Source organism: Sparus aurata, chromosome 7 (genome assembly GCF_900880675.1).
Source record: "Sparus aurata chromosome 7, fSpaAur1.1, whole genome shotgun sequence".
Lineage (NCBI taxonomy): Eukaryota > Metazoa > Chordata > Actinopteri > Spariformes > Sparidae > Sparus > Sparus aurata.
The window spans coordinates 26,006,362-26,033,407 of NC_044193.1; the positions used below are offsets into that span (position 1 = coordinate 26,006,362).

Here is a 27,046-nt window from a genome sequence, read left to right on the forward strand (position 1 = left end):
TATTACATTTTAAAGGATCTTTCACACGCTGCTCTTATAATAACCCTGGCTCGTTGGATCACTCAACTGGTGCAAATGTCTAGGATGATTGTGTCTACCCCCAGCATGACGGCTCCATCGTGACAGGTATCTGTTTTGGGTTGTGTTTGAACGTGTTTTCCTGTTTGTGATGGTGGCAGTGTGCGGCAGCAGCAGCAGCAGCAGAAGCAGCAGCAGAGTTGAAACAGCTGGCTGTGGTGGTTGAAAGCGAGCGAGAGAGAGGAAGAGAGAGAGTCTGTGCGTCTGGCCGACACCTGGGTGGCCCGTCCTGTTGCCGTCATCGTCTGAGTCCCACCCGGGGACCGCGGACGTCGGGCCAGGCTTGTCATCTGCCAGGGTCCCTGCTGGGGTACCGCTCTGGACCTCCAACTAGATCACATGTAAGACCATCTGTCCCCCTGTGCACAGTGCCAAGCCCTGCCCAGCCCAGCACAACACAGCACTGCCAGACGAGGCTCAGAGTGGGGCAGGAGGCACAACAGTGAGTCCTTAAAACCACTGTTATTCTGATGAAATTCTGCCTCTGCAGAAGTAAAAAATAACATCAAATTTTTACAAAAGCCACAGGCAGCTCATTTAAAATGTATTCAGATGAGGTACAAGAAACAAAAAAAAGCACAGTTTTAGTGACAGCTTCTCGAACGCTGGAAAGGAAAACTACCAAGCATGTGCTCACTGCATTGAAAAGACGAGATAAAGGGAAGCACAAATCGCCAAACAATAAAACTGTGCCTCTCTTCTGCTGATTTAATAAACAAAAAGATTAGCTAACTAGCTTAGCTAGGCCCCGAAAACACTGTAACAGGCTTTTATAATCTTTCAGGCTGATGTTAATTAAGCTTCAATCATGGATCAATTTGTAGCAGCCAGACTTTCAGCCCTCTGTCCTCTGAGCAGCGCAACCTGCTACCAGAGCCCCGACGGTCTCTCACTTCTAATTATGACAACAGAACAATCAACACAGTTAAAACGCAACCAAGCTACAAATGACTCTTCAGTTGTGTGGTTTGTTGCAGGCTGTTGCTTTGAATTAGTGGTACATTTGTTAGGGTCTTTTTCAATCCAGGAAGTGACCCGCTGTAGCGGCATTTTGATGTCACGGATGTTTCATGTCCGTCTTCATGCTGACTTATATATGTCGCTTTAGGGAAAACAATGTTGTCGCAAACACATTCACAGCCAGAGATATAGATTTTTCTTTTTGGGACTAGAAAACATCTCCACTGTTGTCTACAGGGATGAAAAATGTGGGCCTCATTGATTAGAAAACTGAGAGGCAATTTTTTAATGTTGAGCTGGGGATCTATTTGGTATTGTACAAGAAGGATACTGTAAATTCTCAAATATGACTTCAGTAATTTCCAATAGTTTCACTTTTCCACTAAGAGATATAATATTAAGGATTTCTACATTCAACTGTAAGAAAAAATGACTTTCCCAATTGCAGCACCAATTTCTTTCTTTTTTTACATTTTTGCCTGAGTCCCGTTAGATTTTAATAGGTAATGGTGGATGTTTACAATAAGGACAACAATTCCCATGTTGACTCTCAGGTCGTATAGCTAACATAGCCTATTTGTTTAGACAAATTATTAAAAATAATATAAATAATAATACATCTACAGAGCTTGTTGAAAGGTACAGAATAAAAGTAAAGTAAAAATAACCTTGTTTCCTTAAAAACATCAATATGACTTTAGAATCTTTGTCGGGTCAAAAATGACTTTTGTTCATCTCTGCTCAAAAATCCTGAAGGCTGGTTCCGTCTGCTACCAAGGTTTGTGAGACAATAGCATAACTCTGTTGGTATCACATGCTATCTGTGTTCTGGAACTAAAAATGGCTGAATTCTACAGTATACTGCCCTAATGTTCCCTAGCTAGCATCAGCAACGTTCTCGTCAGCTAGCATTAGCAACACTGGCGTTTGCGCGCCAGCATTTGCTAAGTTTTAATTGTTAGTGTGATGCCCACTAATGTGCGCCCACATTTGTGAATTTATATACTTGGTTTTATAGTGTTTCATAATTTGATATTATACCTGTGATGTCTCTTACTTGAAAATAGTTATTTTCTACGAGTTATGTGGTTTCCTGGACCAAAACAGTTCAGTTGATATAGCAGGTTATGACAGTAGGGGGCAGTGTGAGGCCGTGGTTTTCCCTGCGGAGTGTCGTCAGGAGAGGACGTATCGCTGTTTTTCTCATAACTGCAGAAGACTCAGACAAAGCAAGAAACGTCCCCCCTCGTCATCCTTCTACTCCTGTTTTCAGGAGCTGTGTATGAGTGCTGCAGTTTAGTACCTGTTATATTAGCACTGGCCACTTGAGGGGGTGGCTTATTCAAACAATAGCAGGGTTGTAACATGAATGCAATGGAAAATAGGGAGATGGGACACCCTGAGGTCGACTGACGCACCGGCCCTCCAAAATCACGTGACCAATTTAAGATGACGTAGCAGCGAGACAGAGCCTCAGTCTCGGTTCCGACTCATGTGTTGGAGTGGCCTTCAAACTATATACCAGTTTTTAAATTGTCTTGGAAGGCCAAGTAAAACCGGACTTATGATAAATAATGTCCGCCATGCTTTTTCGCTAACACTGCCGCCACGTTTGCTGCGCATTTAGTGCCCGAAGAAACGATAAAAACAGGCTTTTCTCACTAAAGTGTCCCAAAGCGGGAAGTGTTTGCAAGCGAAAAAAACGGTGACACCCCCTTTCCTATATAGTGGAAAAAGGCACCACACCAACCAATCACAAAATTATATGGCAAACCACATGATTTGGTTGCTGAGTAACAGGGAAGTTGTGGGAGGGACGGCGGCGAAAGAGTGACGGTGACAGAGACAGCGATAGAGATAGCGAGTTTTGAGAGTTGAAAGATTTGTGACATTTAGCATGTTTGTAGTGTATAGTTAGTGCGTTATGTAGTGTTTGGTGTAGTGTGTTTAGTGTGTAGTGGAGTCGTTTTTTTGTTTAATGAGTCAAAACAATGAGGAGACTGCTGAATGTGGAGCAGGCAGTCCAGCTCTACATTGAGCTGGAGGGAGCTGAGGGAGACCTGAGCCTGAGGCATTGCCTGCATTTGAACGTAAACAGTTACATATAACTTTGTATATTTCAAAAACATATGCACAAATTTAGCAAACAACTATTTATGTTTGCATTATGTTATACAAATGGTTCGTTAAACATATTTGTGGTTTTCACAGTAAAATAACTAACTTTTTCCTACTCTGATTTTATGGGTTTTTTTTGCGATTTTAGGTCCATTGTGTTAATACCTTATGTCAAAATGAAAAAAACTAACTGTAAAGTCACACATGTGAGGTTGTGCTGAAAATAATGACACCAAACAAGGCAAGGTAAATAGTTTGAAAGGTGAAATATAATGGTAAAATAAAAAGTAGTCAAAAACGGCCAATTATACCCCAGACCCCAGAGGGTTTTGGCTAAATGTTATCATTAACACCTTTAAGGCTTTTGACTTGATTAGGAGACCCCTAGTTGCAGGAATTTTATACTGTGCATTTAAGCTACTGTCACTGAAACTCTACTCTGAATATTGTACAAATTAAAAGCCAGACGTTATGTAATTTTAGCCTCTGGTTTTATTTTATTTTTTATTGTGGAACATCTGGGCAGGAAGTGTTGTGAGCTTTTAAAAAAAGAGGGAAAATTAGAAGCATTATGGATAAGTAGTGAATGAAAGAGTATTTCTGTTATAAAAATGGATCTAACAAATAAGTGAGAATTAGAATTAGTATTAGTGCTGTGAAATGTTTATTACACAGCACATTGTAAGCAAAGCTGGAGCAGGTCAGAAAAACAGGAAATATGATCAAATATGCTTGAATTCGTTGTCTTTTTTTTTAAGGTCTTTAATATAAGCTCGTTTCAAATCAAGGCCTGGTTATCGCCGCAGCTGAAGTAAATAAACAGTGCACAGATCTTCTCAATTTTGGGTCTGCATTATAAATCTGAAGAAAAGCTTTAAGTTTGCCTCATCTCCTTTCAGCATCACTTTTTCGCTCATTAAGTGTCAATAATCATTTCCAAGAGTGTGAAGGCAGCAGCAGCTTGCAGCCAGCAAATAAACCATCTCCCCGCAGCCTGCACAGTCTTATCATGGTGGCCATCAAGCTTCATACGATTACAGTGTGATGTGGTGGCATGGCAACAACGGGCCAAGCAGAGAAAGGGAGAGGCAGCGGGAGGGAGCCGGGTAGCAGATTAGAGCGAGAGCAGGGAGACAAGCAAGGAAAGGCACATAATCCTCCTGTGTACAGTGTGCAGACTAAACCTTCACAACAGTGACACACAGCAGCACAAAAAGAGGGCAAAAAAGCTTGAAATGTGTCCCGAAAAAGACTAACAAAAGAAGTTACATTGCAGAAGAACCACTCTGCACTTGTCGCATAGTGAGGAATTGTTCAGTGAATTAAAACAAATATGGAACAACGGAGTAAACATGTCACACTGCGCGAACGAGGCAGCCGCCATCTGGGCTATTCAGCTGATAAATTCTTGGGTAGCTCCCATATAATAAACTTTATTCACTGCGGAGCTTAGGTAAGCTCGTTGGTATGTCATTACGGAAGAGCAGGATGGTGAGGGAGATAAAAATATTTGTCCAATCGTCTCCTCTAAGCTACCAGCTGCATACTGTTGGAAATGTGAAAAAGTCCCAAAGGCGACATCATACATAAGCCTTGGATTTGAGTTTTTTTTATTTTATTTCCAGAAACAGCAAAGACAACACAAATCCGTGAGCTTTCGCTGATGATTATAAGATGAGTTTCTCCAGTCTTAACTCACTGCAAGGTTGCTTGGATACACTCAACTGCAGACATGGTCAAATATCAAACTGTGATCAGTGTTAAAAGCAGCATTAGCATTGTTCTGTTCACGGAAAACCAAGCTGACGCAGTAGCCTCTGTTCCCTTGCTGCTGGGGCAGTATTGAAAATTGTAGGAAATCCGATCAGACATAAACCGATGGTGTTTGAGCTAAGTTTGAGATGCAAGAAGGGCGGCGTGCACTAAATTCAGCATCAGTCAAACCTGCTGGGTACGACAGTATGTTTATTAAAGTTTCAGCTCTGTCTTGTAACCCCCCCCCCCCCCCCCCCCCACCACCACACCACACCACCAACATGCCAATCACCATAACTGGCAGTGGAAATGCTTGAACACCGTGTTAAGATGTGTCATATTCTGAGAGTTTCATTAAAAATCCATGCAGCAGCACCTGAGACATCGCGCGTGAAGGGGTGAACAAACACATGCAGGAACAGGCTGATCCATTACTGCCCACTGCTTTCATTTAGAATTCAGGGAGGTCTGCTAAGGGCAGCAGCCGAGGGCAAAATAAAAATAGTGTGTTCAAAATCACGTTACTAAGGATACACCACATACCAACCTTCATAGTCCACTGTTTCTGCAGTGAGTATAGAGGACACGAATGTACCAAGAGGAAAAGACATGAGACATGTGCAAAATGATGTCAAGTGCAACACTATTGCCAAAATAGGATTTGGAAAAAGACAAAGTAAAAATGCAACCATTTAAAGTGAGTCACTTTTGAGAGAAGACATACAGCAGAACATTAAGTCCCTCACAGATTAAAAGCTGAAATCCTGAGCTTCTCGGCCCAATGCATTCTGCTACAGCCTTACTTGGACTGATATGACCAGCAGCTTATGCTGGCTATGTTAGTTACTGTGCGAGCTAAACCAACGAGAAAGATATCAAGATTGACTGTAACTGACTGAGTTAGTTTGATGACTTTATGACTCTTCCATGCTTGCGCTACTGTTACATTCATGTTTACACGGCTCTTCTTAATGCTGTAGAATGCTCCATTCACTTGAATGGGCCTTCCTCAAGTTCGGCGGTCAATTATTTTTCGTATAATTGACCGTTGCTAAGCATATTTGACCGTTGTCAAGGAAAGTGGCCTTTTTTGCCTCTGATTCATGTATTTCGTAGCACTCCGCGTTCTAAAATCTTTGCTCCGCAAGTAGTTCGGTCACTTTTCACCCCAGCGGCTGAGTTGTCGTCACCGGTCAAGAAAAGAAAAAGAGAGGAAAGCAGCGAAGAGAGAGAAGCGAAACGGCGTCGGTTTGGCGAACTATATTTCTCTGCTGAAAAACACTAACAGTAACAAATAAATTGTAAAAAGACACCCTGTGTCAAGTTTTCTTTCGTGTTGGCAAGTAACCGTGTAATAAGTGGGAAAATGTATAGAACGGCGGTCACTATTGGGAAAATAAGTCCCTTCAGGACGAATCAGACCAGGGTCCAGTTCATCCTGTCGGGACTTATTTTCCCGATAGTGAGCGCCGTTCTGTACATTATCCCTTACTTATACTTTAAACACATTATAAGTTGACCAGAGGTCTATTCTTCAGCCTAGGTCCAGAGAATGATAACTTCTATGTGCCATTTTCTTTAGTTGCTTGTAAAGTACAAATATTATGCTAATTTTCAGGTCTGAAATGCTCTATTAAAGCTCCTGTCTCTTTAAGGACCCCCCACTGGGATACTCTGATTGGTCAGCTCACGCACGCCTGACCCAGCACTGCTAACAACAGCAGAGCAGCTGTGCTACATCAATTCTTACAAGCCAAACTAGACACTATGCATAAATCATGCAACTGTTTGACATGGTGACGTGATGTCACATAGTCACAGAATTGAAGGCGGGACTACTGACGAGGCATTTTAGGAGCAGTGTTTCCCGTAGGAGAGGGGAGATTCTGTTGCTGCAGCCTTTCATCTTTTTGACCTCAAAATCCTTTACATGCACGTGAACATATATGACACACTGAAGGAAAGGAATGAAACGAAAAAGCGTAACAGGTTTCCTTTAATAATCTTTGCAGTCTCCGATATAAGACATACTGAGTTTATACTGGGAAGATCGAACATGTAGGATTCTTGATTAGGAAATCTGTCTATTTGTCTTTTCCTCTGACTGTTGTCTCTTGTCTTTGTGACACAATACACAGATTTGATTGGCTGATTAGTGCCCCATGAGTGATTTGGTCTGTAACTGGTCTGTGAGTTTCCTGGACTATTAGCGCTGTAAAGGCTGGAAAAGCTATTAATGTAATATATTTTACTAATTGATCAGTTATAGGTTTGGGTCCGAACAGGACGGTGTCTGGGTCTGGACGCCGAAAGCAGTCCACCCATAAGAGATCTTGGGGAGGATGGAGAGACATAGCAAGTTGACAAGGGAGATGCATTTTGGTAATTTCACTCGTCCTCACTCAAATCACCTACTGAGAGTGCTTTACGCTTTATCTTTTCCTTTTTTTCGAGATGTTCCTAAGGCTGTCTAAACATCATCCGCAGTTAGTTGTTTTTTTCCTTCGTACAAACATTGTGGAACTAGGACCGTCAACACAGCATTCAAAAAATCAACTGATGTTAGTATGCATGTGGACACTTTTAGTTGTACCTAACTGGGTCGCTATTCCGGTGTGAGCTAACTACATTCATAAATCCAGTCAGAATAATGCAGTATGTATGTACTGTATGTCGTAAGAAACTAGGACACATCTCAAGTCTTTCCAAGAAAATGAATAAATCTGTTTTGACCGCTGTCCATGGTGCTGATTCTGGAGCGTGGAGCATTCGTGCTGGCAGGCGACAATCCCACTGCTGGGGAGTGACGGCCAATTGGTTGCCTTGACTGATCACTATCATCTTATTGCCTCACCTGTTAAGCCTACCATACTGTGTCGTATTGATTCAGCTCACAGCTCCCGAGTCTCGGGGAGTAGGTCTTTTTGCAATAAGAAAAATGAATTTGTTAGTATAAGCTTGGTTGCCTTATATTTGCAGCAAGTTCAGTTATTTCTTCACGCCCACTCCAGCACAAGCCGCGTGTCTGTGCTTGCTTTGACTTCTCTACACTTAGCTCCTATTTTGCAATGTCACAGTTACTGTATAGCCAACAGATTTCCCATCCACAAACAACATACCATGTCATTAGCGACCTCATCACACCATTGCAAAGATAAGACTGTGCAGAACAGATTGTGAAATGTTTTATTGTCTCTGGCATTGTTTCACCTGTGAATCATAACTTTAAAAATACGGTTATTAATTTATCATTAATAACATTAATTTGCAAGATCAGTGTGCTGTCTCTAGGTTCTTTTCATTTAAATGCATTATCATTTAAAACTTAAAACAAATCAGGCAGTCAGGCAAGCTCCGACACTCGACACTTTTTTAGAGCGTTTGTTTATTAGATTGCCAGAGTGAAGTCACAGACAGGAAGCGTGGGGAGCGAGAGAGGGCCAGCATGCACAAAAAAGATCCCCCGCCAGAATTAAACCAGGGACGCTGCGGTTAACATTTACGCTAAACAAAAGGCAAATAAATAACTGAGACTTAAGATACTGTTGTTTGCATGCATGGTCTTTCTACGCCTTTTGAAATAGTGGCAACAAGAGTTATGTATGTAACAGGAATCCTATGATGTCTGATGATTTCTTTTCGTATGTGTGTATCGATAGTTTGGCCTCGCAAGCATCAGAGCGAAGGTTCATCATTTTGTAATTTTGGGGTGTGGAGTACGCATCACCATTTTTTTTTTTTTTTTCCAATTTATTTTTATCTTGAGGACAGAAAGGACAGATATACATTTCTCTGGAGAAGGGAGAAGCACTGTCACTGCAAAGAGCAATATAGACTTCAAAGGTTGTCTGTTGGGAAATGTTAAACTATTGCACCAAAGGCTTAACATTTATATATAGTACATATATGAAACATTTGTTATAAATGTCAAAAAAACAGTCCCTCAAGAACTGCGAATGCAAACGAATTACAAGACAGCATGAGTGGAAGCCAGTTCATGTTTATGCATGAAAATAGTTGGGTTATAAGTAACTCGACTCGTACGTAGGATACCGAGAAAGTTCAAGCTCCACCTGCAAGTCGCGTCAAATGAGTGCTGAGCCCTGCTCGCAAATCACTGTCATCCCCAGAGCTTACGCCAAGCATGACTGGCTGGAAAGACGTCAAGTGAGACGAAGGATCCTCGGTCCCGTGCTGATCGCGTCAGGAGAAGAATTGAAAGGTGAAAGTGTAGATAAAAAACAGTTCATTTTAGCAGCGTCACAAAGTGGTCAAATGATCATATATTATGGAAATTTGGGCATGATTGATCGTACATGGTACAGAGGGCAAAACGATCTACAATTGCGATAATCATCGCTCAACACTGACAGACTTGGACCAGAGTATTTTGATGAAATCTAACAGGGTTTGTATCTACATGTGTGTTGTGAGGGATTAACCAGATTACAAAGTTCATGTAAGCACACAATATGAGGACAGAGTTCCTGGCCTTGGTTTGCTCGGAGTCAGTCAGTCAGTCAGTCAGTGGCTCTGCTTCCTTACAGGGTAACTATTTCTTCACCACACATTTCTTTAAAGCACTGATCCACCCCTGCTGCTTCGCTGAAAGAGTTCTATATTAAATTGACCCAGAGGACAGTGAGCCCTTGCTGCGTTAATAACAGCTCAGTGGAAAAGCATGGCCAAGCCTCAGTGAGAGATACAAATGAATAAACATGTTTATAAGTCTGTAAATTGGTTTATGTGCTTAGAAGGGCAAAGGGGCATTTATGGGAATTCACATCAAAAGCCAGTGTAACTGAGTACGCTCTGAGTTAAAGGTCAGAGAGGACATCTGAACAGTCGCAGCATTAGACGGATCGCATTCTCATGCAATATGCAGAAATTCCACTTGATGATGGGCGCCATTTCCGCTGACAGCAGAAAGCCTTTAAATGAGCCTGCGAGCAACAGGTTCTACCTTTAATGCACTGGCTATTAATGGAGTGTAGGGTGTGGTGCAGCGGGAAGCCAGTAATAATCAATTTCCTGCTGCTGTAATCATAGTTCTCTGTAAGTTAATTAGCATCTGTTGGGTGGTGCGGAGAGGCGTCTGCAGGGGGAGGAGGTGGTTGAAATCCTTGTGGGGAGCGTGACACGGGCTGTGGGACCGCAGTCTAGTGTCAGGACTATTAGATTAAGGCTAACATGAGTCATGGCGTGATAGAATTAATGGTGCATCTGATCCATGTGATTGTGATATTGTGAGACCCAAACGGCATCGCAGATGGACTGTGTCCCCCCCCTCCTCTGACCCTGTCCTCTCATCTGTCTTATCACGCTCCTCTAGATATTGCCCAATAACGCAGCGAGGGCTCCGAAGTATAAAAATCTTATCTGCAAAGTGGATGAACACCACACATTCTCGATTACAAGAGATCTTTATTCAGCGGGAGCATATTAAAAACACCGGAGGGGGAGGAAAATTCGGCATAATACAGACTGAGGACGACCAAAGTGATTACTAATTTGCTGATGTCACACCGGCTCACCGGAGGAGGCCTGATGCAGACAGCCAATCACGTAGTTAGGAGTCAAGATGTCTAAGAGGCATCCAAAAAGGAGACAAGTGAAGTGATTATCGATTGGCTGGTTAAACAACCAAATTACATCGGCAGTTGCTTTTAATGGAGAAAGAAGGAAGCCCAGACATTTTCTCCTATTGTGGCTTTTTCTGTGGTTGCTGACTTCTGTCTGCCACGAGGAAGAGTGCTACGGCCTTACATATGGGATTCATTTCATCAGAGTTTTCATGACAATATGAAATACTGATAAATTCATAGCTTCATACAATTTTTATTATTTGTCACTTCTGCCAAGGAGGTTATGTTTTCACCCATGATGGTTTGGCTGTCTTTCACTGGTTTGTCGGCAAGTTTTCACAACAACTACAGGTTGAGCGCACAGTCCCGAAACTTGGATGGAGGATGGGTCTCGGCCCGGAATAGACCCCATTCACTTTTGGTGCAGATCCGGACAAAGCGAGAGATACGGACATTTTCTCTCACTTTCTTTAAAGGGGCGATATGTAACACCTCTTTCTCACAGCAGTCCAAAGCTCATGTACTAGGTGAACACTCCAGTGGTAGCCCGGCGAGCTGCATGGCTAACTGAGCTAACAAGCTAACGGTAGCTATGGCCATTGCTCTATAAACAGAGCACAGTTTGTAGCAGTTAGAAGTTCGCTGAATGATATGCTGCCCTTATTTGGTGGGAGTATGAAATAAAGGTGGCCAATTCTTAAGTATAGTACTTTCAACACTGCAAAATAGGCAATTTTTAATCAATTTTTGTGAATTTCTGAGGACATGACAAAAAATCTGCCGTATTTAGGTGGCAGGTATCTACCAGTGAGTATAATTTGATGCAGATTATTTTATTATTCTTCTGAAACACAATGGAGAATATGATTCTATCTGCATTGTTTTGTTGTCCTAGTGGTCAGCTGTTACAGATTGGATGAGTTTAAATCAGAGTTATGGGTGGTAAAATTTAGAATCACACAGGGCTATTAATTTAATATTGGATCACTCTTGATTGAATTGCAGGGAATTGTTGGGCCTTGGCGTAGGTATGCACTCTACTGAGTGCCATTCTAGTTTACTAAATTATCAAAGCAACTTACCAATGATTTGGCTCGGTTCTAGCAATAACATTGTATGATTTCTGCCTCTCTTTAGAGTCCAACAGCAGCTTCTGTGCCAGAGGTGAAATAAGTTGTGTTGCCACTTTTTGTAACTACTTTTATGAAAAACCTTCGCCACACTACTCGACTGACTCCCTTCTTTGAAACTTTCTCCTCCATAGTGGAGTGTTTAGCAATGTTAATTCCACTTTCTGCCATGTTTGTTGCCACTGTGTGGGTGTGTAAGGTTACACCAGGTCGTTGTAGCACACTGAACAGCACTCTTTTTTAATAGAGGAATATATATATACTGACATTGATGAAATTCAAATGTATTCCAAAGCTGTTAGGTTAACTGTAGGTTAAGCTGACTTCACATGCACACAGGTGTAGAAGTGCAAATTGCTATGGTAACTCTTCTAATGTTGTTAAAAACTTGGCTATATCAAGCTCTCAGCAATGCATTATCAACTAGTAGTGAGTAGATTTTAATACCTGAGCGCAAAAGCAACAAGATAATTTCAAAAAGTCAGTACGTGGACTGTTGATGACAATACTGGACACCTGTACTGTGCAGTATCTTAACCCAATACTGATTCAGTCCCAAATTATTAATAAGTATAATACATTTTCAATCTCCACACCGGGGTTCCTGCCCTGCTGTTACAACAGAGGGATAAGAAAAAGGTTCAAAAAGAAGCTAGTCCTGTTACAGACCTCTCTCACAGTACTGTGGCATGTAACATTCTAATTTGAAAGCACAGATTTATTTAATTAAACACAGTGTTAGTTCCGGCAGAGCACTGAAGTCACACTTATGTAGGCTGACTGGCACCAGTTTGCATTATGCTTACGACGATTGGCTCATTCACAGCTGTACACCTAGTAACATCCAATCATATTGATGCAGGTGACGCTCCTCACTGCCGCAGCTCCCTGCACCCACCCAACCTGCTCCTTATGTGTGTGACTTAACTAAAACTTCATGCTCATGTATCAGTTGATTGAGAGGGATGCAGGGACTGTAAATGATATACTCCTTGACATAAATGCCTCTGACTGAAATAACATTAATAATGACTACATTGCGCTCAGGTGTGCCAGATGCAGGGGCCTGGTATATTGTGCATGCTGATTCACTGGATTGGGTCACATAATGGACGGGACCTATCATTATTGTTAATAGTTACACCTGTGCTTTTCCTGCTATGATTTTTCATGATGTTCCTGTTATGTCAAAACGTCCGCTGTGAAAAAGGCCTATGGACGCCGCTGCAGCAGAGTTAATGATTCCACATGCCATTACCTGCCATTATCGCTGTTTGTTTCACGTATTTTTAGTCACTGCTGAATATTTTCACTGTAAAGTTGTTTACTATTTGATTTTTTAAAATCTCATTTGTGTGTTGTATAAGCACCTTCTGTGACGCCCTTGCAGATTTGAGTTGTGCACCCAACAAGATCATTACCAGTCTGCTGTATCCTCTCCCCGTGGTGTCTGATCTATAATAAGATCTGTTGCATTCCTTCAGTGATTTTGTTTGAGTGGTTAAAAATGTATTTTAAATATGTTAGAAAGAACTTCCAATCACGAAATGCAAATGTGAATACATTGGCTGTAATTTTGTTAAGCACACCACAGCATTGATCAGTTTACTAGCTTGTTTGTGTTTATGACTCGTGTAGCTTCACTGATATGTCTACAGTGTGGCTCGCTAATCAGCAGTTAGCTACCGCTTATTTCTTTCTTTGTTTTTTAAGTACTTGGAGCTCATTATTACAAAGCCAGCTGAAGGAAACCGGTTAAAGAGGTTATCTTTTTCATGGTTTGGGATTTTGGTTAGTTTCTGTTTTATTTCGTAGTTATATCCACTTGCGTCATGTTGTCACTTCCTACTTCCTGCTCACCTGTGTTCCAAGTGTTCTGCTTCCCTCCTTCTGTGTTCTTGTGCTCCTCCCCACATTTGTCTTACATCAGCCTTGTTAGCACTGCCCTGCTCCCAGTGTCTCTCCACCTGCACCTCATCCCCTCGTTAATTTAGATTGCATTTAAGCTCGTCTTGTTTCCTCTGTCTTGGTCGGTTCATCTGTTTGCCTCCATCTGTCTCCTGTGCCTATTCGCCCGTCGGTCCTCGTGGGTTCCCTCTGTTCTTGAATGGTTCCACGTGGTCCTCAGTTTTGTGTTTCTCTTTAGTTATTCCTTTGACTTTCCTTTACCTGTCTTTTGTTACTTGCTTTTTGGATTTTTGAAGTTTAGCTACTTCAAAGGGCTGGCTTGACATTTTGAGAAATACCCTAATTCGCTTTCTTGCCAAGAATTAGGTGACAAGACTGATACCACTCTCATATCAGTCAGTCAGTTAAATGTGGAGCTTGTGCGAGGAGCTGGCTAGCCAAGCTTAGCATGAAAGCAGTAAACAGGGGGAAACAGTTAGCCTGGGCTCTGTCCAATAGTAACACAATCTGCCTACAAGCACCTCTAAAGCTCACTTATTTACATTTCATATCTAATCTGTTTAATTTTTACCGACAACCATGTGTATAAATGAGAATTCACCTTTTTTTGCGGGTTATGTGTCAAACTTTTTCGTTGCTTGGACAAGTGGCTTCCTGGAGTCTCCGCTGGTGACTTGGCAACTGGTCTGAGGCCAGTTTACAGTGTAAATGCTAAGCTGAGATTGTCATGATTTGTGTTTTTTTGATTTCCTGTTCCATGTTAAAGATCCTTTTATCCTGTCATGTCTTACTTCCCACTTCCTGTCTTTGTTTGTTTTCCTGCCCTTTTTCCGTGTGTCTCAAAATCACTCCCTGTGTATTCAAGCCTGTGTTTTCCCTTCGCTCCCTGTTGGTTTGTCTGTTATCGCCCTGTGTTCCTGTGTCTGTTCCCCGGTCCTTGTGTGTCAAACTATTCTTTTAACTAACATAAATATTAAGAATATAATTTAACAGTACTGTATTATGAAGTTCTTAATCGTCAAAAATCATACATTAAAGCCATGAATCAAACATACATCCATTGGTGCACATAAAGGCCAATCTCTCATTTCAATCAATAAATGCTCAGAGAGTAATTCTAGTTCAATCACAACACCGCTGTGCAAGTAATTAAGTGGTCTAAGGCAACGATTAGTGCAATGGACCCCATATAGACAATTATTAGAGGGTTCTGTCCCACTGCCATGTTGCTCATTTAGTAATAAATCATATGGTTACTACAGGTTAGACAAAGGTGCCTATGATGGGAATAATAATGGCTGTACTAAATAAATGGGCTAACTTCAATTGAATTAAATTAAAGTAAAATTTAATCTGTTCCTCATGCTGCTAAGGACCATCTGGGGAACATTTTTTCATTAATTCAACATTCATTTATCCACAGATTGTTGCTGCTTTCCAGCCACCACAATGATTCACATTCAGGCTTGCTGGGTCAGCACCAACTTCCCTAACCATTCAGCCTGTTGTTGTGACTCACTCCGACTAAAATCTGTCCTGCGTCAGGCTACAAGGGTCATTCAACTCACCGTCTACACATGCCGGCCTCGCCCTGGTGGTCCCGGCGATCTGGCCTCTCCGGCAGGCGCAGCGGGCCGTCTGCCTAGCGATGGTCCGTCTGGGAACGCTGCTGTCTCTGTTGAGCATCACGATCTCACAGGTTCCCACCGCCAACTGGCCTGCCAAACAGCAGCGAGAAACAAAGTACATCACATTAGCATAATGAGACTTTAATGAACATATTACAGAGGAGCAACTGGTGTTTGAAGGTACAAACAACAGGCAGCCTGGACACAGGGCTCCTTATTTGGTCTGTGTGGCGCTGAACAGTTTAATACTCTCATATGAAGCCTCAAATAGAAAAATGAAAAACGGATTTCAGCACTTTAAATCAGCAGGTTGAAGCTTCTTCAGCTGTAAAACAGTAAGGCTGTTTAAATATCTTATAGTGTTCATGTAAAAATAATCTGTTAAAAGGACATTTTTCTGTGTGGCCAGTCATAACAGCAAAAAAAGCCTGCAAGTTAAAGGCTTGAAGATATCAAAGCGCTAAAAGGCAAAGGCAGTCAGTGTGTCATTTCTAACATTGCCTGGTTTGCTTTAATCAGAGCGTTAGAAGTAGCCTGAAATCAAAAGTGTTTTTCTGATTGACCTGACAAGGTCACTGTAAGAGCCGACCAAGACTTTTGTTTGTCAGAAACAAAGGTGGCACTGTCTGACATTGTTTTAGCGCAGTAAAATTCCCTGGAGAAGAGATTGTGGAAGATGGTTAGGTCGACGTAAAGTGTGACTTTGACAAAGGAACCTGCTTTTTGTTTCATGTGAACAAACCATGTGGATGACCAGGTACTATTCTTAGCCTTAATCTAATCCAATCCTCACCATAATGTTGGCAAGCCGGAAGACGTCCTATGAATTATTCTGTAATCTTATATCAATTTGGAAGGCACTGACAAACAATGCCATCTGAGCAATAGGGGCATCGATTCAGATATTGGTAGTTTGGTCATGCAAAGATAAACCACATACTTCAGTGTGCAGTTTGGAGGACTCATTAAGGATATTATGTGTGCACAGGGGATAATTAGAGCTGAGTGTGGTGTGAGAGGAAAACTCATGGGGGAAAATATCCTCTGGAACACATCGATGTGCATGGCAATCTGTTCAATAGATTTTCATGTTTTCGGGATGGTGGGTGCAAGCAGGAAGGTCAGAAGAGTCCAAAATGTTGGACATCATTTTTACATTCGTCCTTGGAGCAACAGAATTGTATTTTTAAATATTTAAGGTTCAGAGTCTGTATTCTAAATCTGACCACTCAACTATTAAATGTAACATGGAGCACTGGCTGAAATTGTACGTGACTCAGATCAGTTGGTATTGGCTGCTGGTCACTGGGCTACTACAACAGACCCATTTTCAAGCAGAGTTAAGCTCTACTGAGATGGCAAATGGACAGAAAGTCTTAAGGTGATGATTACCCTGCTGAGAAATCTCTGTCGTGTGGGAGTGCTATTCTTACACCTCTATCCAAGCACAGAGAATTACTTCAGAGTTCTCCAGGCATTACAAATTGATGGATGGCTCCCAGGCCAGGGCTCTGTGGTTTAGCAGCCTTTTCTTGAGAATCAAGTTAGTCAGAATGTGATTTCTAAATTAATTACACAAACCCGAGAAACCTGCAATCCACGAGGCTGTTTCAGCTGCAAATGGACTTCTTGTGAGAGAGGAAAATATAACTTAAATAAATGTTCTTCATCATCTTGACTTTCTTTCCACGTCAGGGGAGTTAAAAGAGTTGATAGAGCACTTTCAAAACTTTTACGTGGCAAGTTGCCTGATGAAATTACTCCAATCTGAATCTTGTTGTTTTTTATTGAGTACGTCTGGATGAATCTATTCAAGACTTTCTGATAGCAAGAGATGAATTTCTAACAGCATTTAAACATTCAGGACACCCGTTTTAACTATTATCTAGGTGAAGAGTTGAGATCGGAGCATGATGATTATTTATAATGAGTCACGCTGAAAGCAGGGCAAACAAAAGACGAGCTGTAACAATGATGTTTGCGATGTTAAGATTTATTAAATGAACCCTCTGCATGGCCTTTTGTTGCTGACAGTTTGCTTGAGCACTTACTGTTGAAGACAGCAGTTTTGTTTGGGTAAATTGTTCCGAAACCTGAGGGAACATATTTAATTGTCTTTTATTTAGGCCTTCCTGGTGTGTTTGAGGGAAATTATTAACTGTTAATAGTCTTGTGTTTGATGGATAAACAAACTTTAATCACAGTAAATTGCTTCAGGGTGTCTGCTGCTTTCAAAAACTTGTTTGGAAGAACACATTTTAGAAGACATGTTCTCCGAATCACCTTTGTCACTTAAACTCAAAGGCAGCTTTGTTGCAGCTTCAAATGAGAACTAAAAAACAAATCAATAACCTGCTGAATCGCACTTGAACAATACTAATGTGTGAGTACATCAAATCTGACTCAGCGTGAGCTCAGCACATTTCTTAATAAGCGCAATATAAATGTAAAGTTAAATAACTGTATAGCAACTTATCTGCTCTCGGCTGAAGGGTAAGGCTCAGAAAAGTTGGGGAAACTCACTTCACCTCTACAATCATGTGGGGAAAGTAACACTGTTCCTTTCTTCTTTTCTTTATTGAATGGAAGGCTGCCAGTGGAAGCCATTCAGGCAGACACTGAAATAAAATCAGCTCAGCAGAGGTAGATTAGAGAAGAGTCTGTGCTGCAGTTCCTGTGAGGTCAATCCCTGGCATTCACCAACCATCACTCCTTTATACTGCTGTTTCCTGTTCTTCCTAACACCCTCAAAGGTTCATTAAGTGAGACGCTAACTGCTCGATAGCATGAAATGGCTATAATAATGGCAAAGGTTGAAAGGGTTGTTGATCAACACAAATGACTCATAAAATTACCTCAGCAGGTGCTGAGACTTCCAAGTTTTTGAAGTGACGAACTTTCAGAGCGAGACATCTTGGAAATATTCCAGATTCCTTCTCATCGTGCTGACCTTGTGACCTTCCTTCCTTTTAGACACAAAATGTCTCCTGGCCAAGGATGGATAAACCATTTTGTTGGCCCGGGGGCAAAAATTAACTTTGGGTCCCAGTGCCCGCCCCCGAGTCAATAATTCCAAGTCTCTGTGCACAAGGGTTGGATTCTGAGATTGGTACTTTCAAGGGTATTGACCAAATTAGATTGGTGCTACTGAATACATTAAATAAATGGTGCCAATTTTCAGAACTTGAGAGCACATCTTCAGAATACAATTTAGTGAGTAAGGACAATACTTACAGACAGAAAGCTGACCAGGGAAACCTATCTGACCTGCGGAAACACCTAGTAAAACATCAAATGTATCTAAAAGCACAAGATTGTACGTGTTTGATTGCACAAAAGCTAGGTCCCCTGCAGCGGCTGTAGCTAACGTTAGCCTAACTCCAACCAGTGCTGCGCTTGTTCTCGTCGAGTTGAACCCTCCTATATGATTGCCGAGGTGTAAATATTGTCATCAATATCTCTACGCAATTACTGAGCTAGCTGTAGAAGGTTTTGTTGACAATAACTTTTTTCACTATCTCGTTTGATGCTAGCTTAGCATTTTTGCTAGCGTAACTAGTGCCTGAACCTTTTGTGTGAAACCAAAAGTACATGATTTCATAGAATTTATAGGGAAATATTACAGCATGCAAAAACCGCTGTAGTGACAACAACTCAACATACAATTCCGGGGCGCCTTCGTCTCCTTTGGCTCATGCAGGCTAAATTGCTGCCCTTTGTTATCAACTCTCCTTTTGACAGTTGTTTTTATTTTCATACAGTCCAATACTGTGCTGGTATTTCATCAGTTCCTTTATTTTATTTTATTTTATTATATTTTATCTGGGTTGAGTAAAGGGTACATGGTAAAAATGAGTTGCTCCTGCTGATTCCAGGTTTTTGAACAGCTTCCGCCAACAAATTATACTAAAATGTTGTCATTGGTAGAGGTACTGAATTCCAGGTACCAGTACAGATACTGAGAAGCGTTTAAATGTGAACCCCACTGTACACTGATAATGCAAAATAAGTGTCCATCAGCTAAAGGACAGGTTAAATCCTCGTTCATTGTACGTCAGTGTATTTGTGGTAATCATTTGGCATAATTTTTTTCACCTAATTAGCAAGAAATCAAATTACTGTTCATCCAAAAACACTTTAGCTCATATTGATACAGTGACTAAGAAACAAACTCATTAAGATTGTTAATATGTCTAGCAAGATCGCAGTTCAATAATTACACAGTATGTCATGCTTTTGTAAAACCAGAGCGGCAGTTAAAGGCCGGACAATCCTCAGTGATGTATCACAACCTCTCTTTGGTGAGTATGAGGTTCGGGGTACCACCTCTGTATAGCTTTATCAAACACATCCTTGCTGTGTGGTGATGGGAAGCACTTTGTTGTTAAATCTGTCTTTGATTGTAGATGTTGTAATATTTTGTGTTTTACAACTGCCTCAGACTTTAAAAAGAATTTCTAAAAGGATAAAAAATTAAACCAACTAACTTTTGTTGAGGATCCCTGTCCCACATATCAATAAATACAATTATCTTGAGTCAGGAAGCCCTATTTTCACTCTTTCCCCTCATAATCGAGCCCATTTCTCCACAAGATTCAGATTCAGATTCAGATTCAGACCACTTTATTTATCCCAAATGGGCAATTCAGTTGCAGCTTTTCCAGACGTCAAACATAAAAAACATAAAATCATTACAACGATCATTCAGTCATTCAGAAAACAATTTAAGAGGCACATGGGTACCTCATTAAATCAAAAAATAAATAAATAATTAAATGAGTGAATAAACAAATAGGTTAAATTCTTCTAAAATTAGAGGGGTCTGTGTTTAGGAGTTTAATGGCAGATGGAATAAAAGGCTTTGCGTATTGATTTGATTGAGATGAGCCCTATTTCACTGTCACAGCTCTGTGAGTTTTCCTCCAATCCCTTCGCCTCAAAAACTGCAGCATTTAAGGTCTCTGCTGACCAGGTTTAACACTTTAAATGAAGTATTTTTCCCTCAACACCAAACCTTGGCAGCCACACTTTGTGATTTAGCCTGATATGATTGGTGTATTTTGTTCATCAAATTATTACATGGGCCAGTCTTGGGAGTCATAAAATCATCTCTACGAAGAGCTGCTATGCACATTTCATTTCATAGCATCAGCCCTCACTCCCCACCCTCCCCCCACCCGCCACCCACCACTACGCCCACCCTCCGCTCTCTTTTTGCTGAGGCGTCTCCCTGTATACTTGGTGGTCGCTCGGAGGACAGAGGTGCCATCACATATCAGTGCTCTCTGCCATGTTTCAACACTGAACAGATGAATGGGCTTCATGCAATAAGCCTGAAGGATAGCGCAGCGGAGGGAGCAGTTGAAGTGGAGAGTCGTGTGTGGGTGTGTGGGTGTGTGGGTGGGGGTACTTTGTAAAGTGCCCTGAGCTCCGCAGGCAGAGCGCCGTCACACATACAGGAGTTAATTCATATGACAGGGGGTTCCTGTCACTCAGCAGCACGAAGACGCTCGGCCTCGTCTCCATTTCACATGATGGAATGCGCATACACCACGGTGGCGTGGAGCGTGCCGCGTGAAGGACGGCGCAACGTCGCCGTCCAAGCTCCGCATCCTGTCAGGAACGACGTCTAGAGGGCCACAGGAAGCAGACACGGAGCACAGATACTGGCTCTCAGCGCTGACTGGCAGCCTGATGACCTTATCACTGAATCATAACATTATACAGTACAAGTGAGAGACTGGCAGCGTGCACACACACACACACACACACACACAGGGGTTCAAACACACACAGCTTAAAGCAAAGATGTGAGTCTGAGCTCTACCTATCAGCACTTTGATCAGACACAGCGCAGATCACCAAAGTACAGGAGCACAAATATCTTAATATCTCCGCCTGAAATAGGCTGCCAGGAGTCCACACTCGCTCTCACAATGTTCCCCTGATTCAACGTGCGTCACTGCAGGATTGAGCACCGGTGGGCATGATGAGCTTATTCAACCCTGGATACATTACACTGGCAGACCTCGGCAAAACGCTGCAAATAAAAAAAGGCCACGGTTATCATCTCTGCCGCTGACATCTCGCCATCTATTCCAGTCGCTTATTGTTCCTTATTTAGACACTTGCACTTATCATTTCACTTCATTCTGGCTTATCTTGCCTTCTTGTTTGTGCCTTTTAATTAAGGCTCCGCACACACATCAGTAGTTAGTCCAAACCGATAAAAACACCTTTATCAGATTTAAGAGACAAACACAACAGTCGCACACTCTGCACCGCTCCCGTACGAGTGACACCAGACCGGGAGCTGCTCTGCTTCTCCTCGGGGGAATTTGCCATAAAATTATATGACAGGCTGCACTGAATGAACTATGACAAGGATTCCATTTCCATATTAAAACAATCTCCCCTTTATAGATTGTAATTACTTGCGGGGCTGCTAAAGATGGAAGTGAGGTCTTACGATGTTTTATTGCAAGAGAGCGCCTCAGCAAACTCAACCATATTTATTAAAAATTCCACTTCTTGTAAAGCTAGTGCAGTTAATTATTCATGACAATATGTATTGTATTTGGTATTATTTCCCATAAAGACGCAGCTATAGCACAAGAGCCACCCGGTGCCGGCTTGGCTTTGACTTCCTGGCACTGAATCTAACCTGTTTTCCCTGAGAGAGCCAATCAGACTCTAATCACTACACTGGCACACAATAATAAGTCTGAGTGATTATCTTCGTTCCATTGTATGTTCCTGTCTCCATAGAAGTGCCGCTCTTGAGGATGAAAACGGGGGCTGCCAGCACAGAGCCAGTTTAGAGAGCATGACAATCATATTAACATGCATCAGTTCAGATATGAATTCAACGGCTCTTTTATGGAAGGCTTAAAACATTGTGTGAGATGTCATAAATATTAACGTTGCAGGTAATCAGTCAAAGTTGATTTGCAGTGGCGGCTGTTCTCACATTTTAACGCGCAACGAGCTCTCACGGCCGTATCTCCTCAAATCTCGTGTCATACAAGCGAGCGCATGCTGCTTAGATTTACGCTTTTCTCTCAGACAGCCTTGTGTTTCGGGGCTGCAACTCGATCGATAACCTCCCACCTGAACCAAATATCAAACGACAAACAGTGAAAAGTTATTTCTTTGGTTCGACCAACAGTCCAAAACACAAAAATGTCCAATACATGGCAGCAAATCCTCACAGATGAAGAGAATGAACCGAAGAATGAGCCTCATGTAAGAGCCACTTGTACAAACAGAGGCGTGAGTGATTTAAAAGACACCTATTATGCTGTTCCTTTCATTCCTTCCCTGTCCTTCGCTGCTTTATATATCTTCTCGCGCAAGTAAAAGATCTTGAAAGCTAAGAAGGTCAAAGTCGACGCTAACAGAAGCTCCTCTCTCCCGCAGAGAGCACCGCTCCCTGTCGGCCGTCCCGCCTTTAATTTAACACGACTTGTTACATTCACAAAATTTCCATTAGTGTGGAATGCGTCGCGTACAGGCAGGCTTTTTTTTCTGCACCGGAGGTTAGCAGTGATCGACTTTGGAAAATTGTTATGTTAAATTGTAGGCCTGTCGTTATAATTACATCATCGCCTTATCACGCATCTCTCTTTTTTGGCCTTTTAAGCTTTATTTATAGAACAGCTCAAGAGACGACAGGAAACAGGATGAGAGAGAGAAAGCGAGTGACATGCAGCAAAAGGGCCCCGGGCCGGGACTCAAACCCAGGGCCGCTGCAGCGAGGACAAAGCCTCTGTACATGGGAAGCCCGCTCTACCAACCGAGCTAAACGGGGCCATTTTTGACTCATCTCAGCATTGCCTGTTGGGTTTACAGGCATCTTCTTGTTCTGCGTGAGGGTTTCATTTGATTTATTTGATTTAGTTATGACATTTTAATACTTCTTCCCATCCTAATTACAGTGTCTGACTATTCTGAAGAATTAACTGTCATGGACTTCTTTGCTCTCTGAAAAGAGTGTAGTTACATTATGATCCAACTATATTGTCATTGTGTCGGCGGCATAAAAAGGCCTTAAAATGATGGACGGCGTTAATCAAAATGATTTCTCAAACAATATATCTTCTGACAAAAATGCCTAACTGTAATGCCGTCATCTGAATGAACTCTGAGTTTGAATATGTCTGTAATGAAATGTATTCTTGTCACATCTCTTACTCGTACATCTTCTGTTTCTGTCGTGGACGTCTTTGCTTTAGCCGACATCAGATATTTCTTTTTGCATCTGACTTTTCTGTCAGACCATTCCCTCTTCATTTTCGGGCACAATACGGCTCTGCAAGGACACCATGTTGACAGTAATACAGCCGCTGACACTCCTACACTTGTTATGTTTTCATCTGCCGATGTCCAACAGCAGGACTTCAAGCTCTGAGAGCTGAAATTCTTGTTTGAACTTGGATGACTTTTTTGTCTGAACGACACCCACAAACAAGAGCAGAAGTGGCCTTATAAAGCTATTCTGAGGTGTCAGATGAGTTAATGGTGCAAATGTGCAGCCGATTCATGAATAGGCAGTTTTCATCAAGTTAAAACCAGCAATTTAAGACAGATTTGTGCAGACAAAAAGGGTTTGCTGGATCTGACTGGAACATTCTTATGAGCAAAGCTCACAGAAAAAGCAGAGAGGTTTAAAATTAGATTATTACATAAGCCCTAAACGGTCAAACATATTATTTCCTCTGTCTCCTTGAGATCTCAAGTTATTAATGTCATTATGACAGAATAACAATAACATCTTATGAATGTTAAGCTAGAAGTAATGGGAGGGAATGACCTTTTGTTTTCTGATAACGGGTTAAAGCAACATTATGCAGAAATTGGCATTTTTTGCCATTTTGCGCCCCCAACAGTTTCTGAGCGATACACCACTGTCGTAAATTCAGCTCTGTAACAATTTGTGATTGGACATAACGTAGCTGCTGACTACAGACAAAAGTCATTACATCATAACAATGTTATGTGTTGAAAACTTTTATCTTTAAAGCAAAATTATGTAGATATTTTTGTGCTGTTTGTTATCTTGGGAAAACAAAGCTCATTTCCTCGAGATCTGGAGAAAATGGTCCCGTTAGTTCAGGAAAACAACATTTTCGTGTTCCATGATGTTGATTAGATAATTATAATTAATCTGGCTTTATTTTTCTCAATTCAATAAGTCATCACCCTTGTTTTTAAAATGTCAATTAAATTGCCTGTTTTGTCTCGTCAACCCAAAACCAATAAAATTTTTGCTCATGCGCAGATTTGACAAATAAAAAGCTGCAAATCTGTGATTGAGAATCTACTTGGAGCGAATGTTTTTCCTTGATAACGTGTTACATTTTATTCATTTTCTAATTCAACATCTAATACATTTACAGCTATTGGTGATGAAATCGAATGACTTTTGTGTTTTTATGATAACGGAGTCATTTATCTCGTTATCTCAGAAAAACAGCAGTTGTTAATCCTTGATAATGACATAACTCGTGATCTGGAGAGAACAAGTAACATTTAATTCGTCATCACAGAATTTAATATGTTTGACCGTTTCAGCCTTAGGCCTCCGATTATTACTTATTAACATGATCTCCTTATTATTTCCTCAATTCAGCGATGAATATCTTCGTCTTTAAAGTGTCCTAAAGCCAAACGATCGACGATGTTAAACTGCTTGTTTTGTCCCACCAACACTCACAAGCACATTTGACAAACAAAACAGCAAATCTTAACGGTTTAGGAACTACGACCAGTAAGTGTGGTATATTTCTGCTTCAGATATGAGTCATCAAAAAGGTTCCTCATTATTTTTCCGATGGACTTAAGGACCACTTGTTTCAGCCCTGACAAGAATACAAACAATCAATTAATTGATTATCAGAATGTCCATTTTCCCGTCACCGCCGCTCTCACTCTGATTGCAGTGCTCAGGTTTAATCTCCCCGTCGAGCCCGTCCTGATGTTATTAACAACTCAGGACGACATCAAACAGAAATCCTATTCAGCTGAGCATATGCTAGTCATGGCGGCCACAGCCAAGTGCATCTCATTATCTTAACACTGTTTGACGCGCGCAGCGCAGTAGGTGGCGTGTAATGGGACGGCAGGTGAGCGAGGCAGATGTTTGACTGACCCCGTGCTACACGCTTCCCGACACCGCCATGATCCTCTGCTGCTAAACAAGTAGGGCAGCGAGGCAGTGGAGCGGAAACATGCGCTTTATATTAATGTGCTTGCTTTAAAGGGAATACCAGCGCTTGATTTCTGCTATTTGAATACTCTACAGCGGCCCGATCAATATTTATGCAAGCGAACAACTCTCTGCTCAAGTCGGAGGACCTGTAATGGTTCCTAAGTATGCAATTTAATCTGAAGCTGACAGAAATGAATCAGGGACGCCGGTGGAGGGAAGCGGCCGCGGCGACTTCCGGAGATGAGGGGTTTCTCATGCAATTACGGGATGAAGCTGATTTTCCTGCGAGCAGTAAAACAGGCACAGCGTTGGCCCACAGTCAGTCCGCCTTTTATTGTTCCAGCTCTCATATCCCGATGACAGCACAGGTTGGAGTTTCTGCTCTCAAAAGCTCGTCGGATCCATAAATGTGTACCTGCGATGTCTTCGAACACGGGGATGTTTAAAGCTGCACCGAGTGGGATTTTCTTTTGTGCAATCACGAGCACCCAGTGGGGCTGCGGGGAATGAGAGAGAAAAGCACCGCACCCCTGCCGGCCGAGACTCCGGAGATGTGTTGTATTTGCCCATATTTAATTCTCGTGTCAGGTGTGTGCACTGCTCCACCCACGGGGGATGACAAATTGAAACTTTCCGGAGCAGCGGTGGGATGGCGCTCCCTCGGGGGAAAGCCGGTCTTAGCGGTGTTAGATTGTTTCCTTTTCTCACTGGAAAGCAGGAGAGGACTTTCACTTTACAAGACTTCCAGGTCCTTGCAGTTAATTTTGTGGGGTTTTTTTTTTTGTTTTTTTTACCGCTCTCTAACATTCAGCCCCGCCATTGTGTGACATTGCCAAGGGGCTGCTTTAAAATAGAAAAATATTCCCCTTACATACATCCCCCCTGCTAGCACTGACACTGTAATTTAGGTCTGGACTGCGACATGTCTCGCACGGCACACATGATGACGGAGGCTTATGATAGATTTGTGTTGCAGTGATGCAGCACAATCTGGGCTGCGGAGATATAACAATGTGGAGTGCACTCAGACAATCGGTTGTGGATGAATACAGGCTCGAGGCATGAGGAGTGAACGTGCAATACGCCCCTTGCAAAAGCAAACAGTAACTCCGCCGAATGTAATGCGGAGAGCACTGTAAAGACACGGTGACTCACTTCAAATTGCGCTCAAATAGCCCTCTAGGATCCTTCTGTAACGCAAACACAGGGGGAACGGTGAGCATCGCAGGGCTATTTTGACCTCACAAGTGCCTAACAGCGCTGCCTGATTGCACAAACCACAGCTTCAATATTCGAAGCCTTTTTCAGCCCCCTCTTAGAAAAAATCATGAACACGGCATCAGGCAGAAAATAGAACAGGACACAAGACTGAAGGAACATAACTCAAATCATTTGCACTGCTCTGCCAATGATGGAGCAGTTTCAAGCCCAGAGCTTTCCGCAGAGAAAATAACAATGCAGGAGTACAGTGAGCGGCGCACCACACTCAACCACAAGGGAGGTCAAAGCCGACGGCGAGGAAGAATTCATATTCAGGCGGCAATGAAATATGAGCTTTGTGTGCTGCCAAATTGATTTAGCTGTAAAAAAATTCCTTTCATTTTGCTCCGTAAAGATGCCCACACTTTTTTTACAGCTCCGCCGCCTATAGAAGCGGGCCTCGATGATTTGCTT

The 27,046-nt window shown here is 42.0% G+C and overlaps 1 protein-coding gene across 2 annotated transcripts in view; it reads right to left on the reverse strand.

The window, feature by feature from the left end:
- tafa5l (TAFA chemokine like family member 5, like) overlaps positions 1-27,046 on the reverse strand; it is a 62,464-nt gene that overhangs the window by 29,557 nt on the left and 5,861 nt on the right. For both annotated transcript variants that reach the window (XM_030423644.1, XM_030423643.1), the window contains exon 2: positions 15,103-15,252. In XM_030423644.1, coding sequence (XP_030279504.1) covers positions 15,103-15,252 — 150 coding nt within the window. The remainder of the gene's footprint in view (positions 1-15,102; positions 15,253-27,046) is intronic.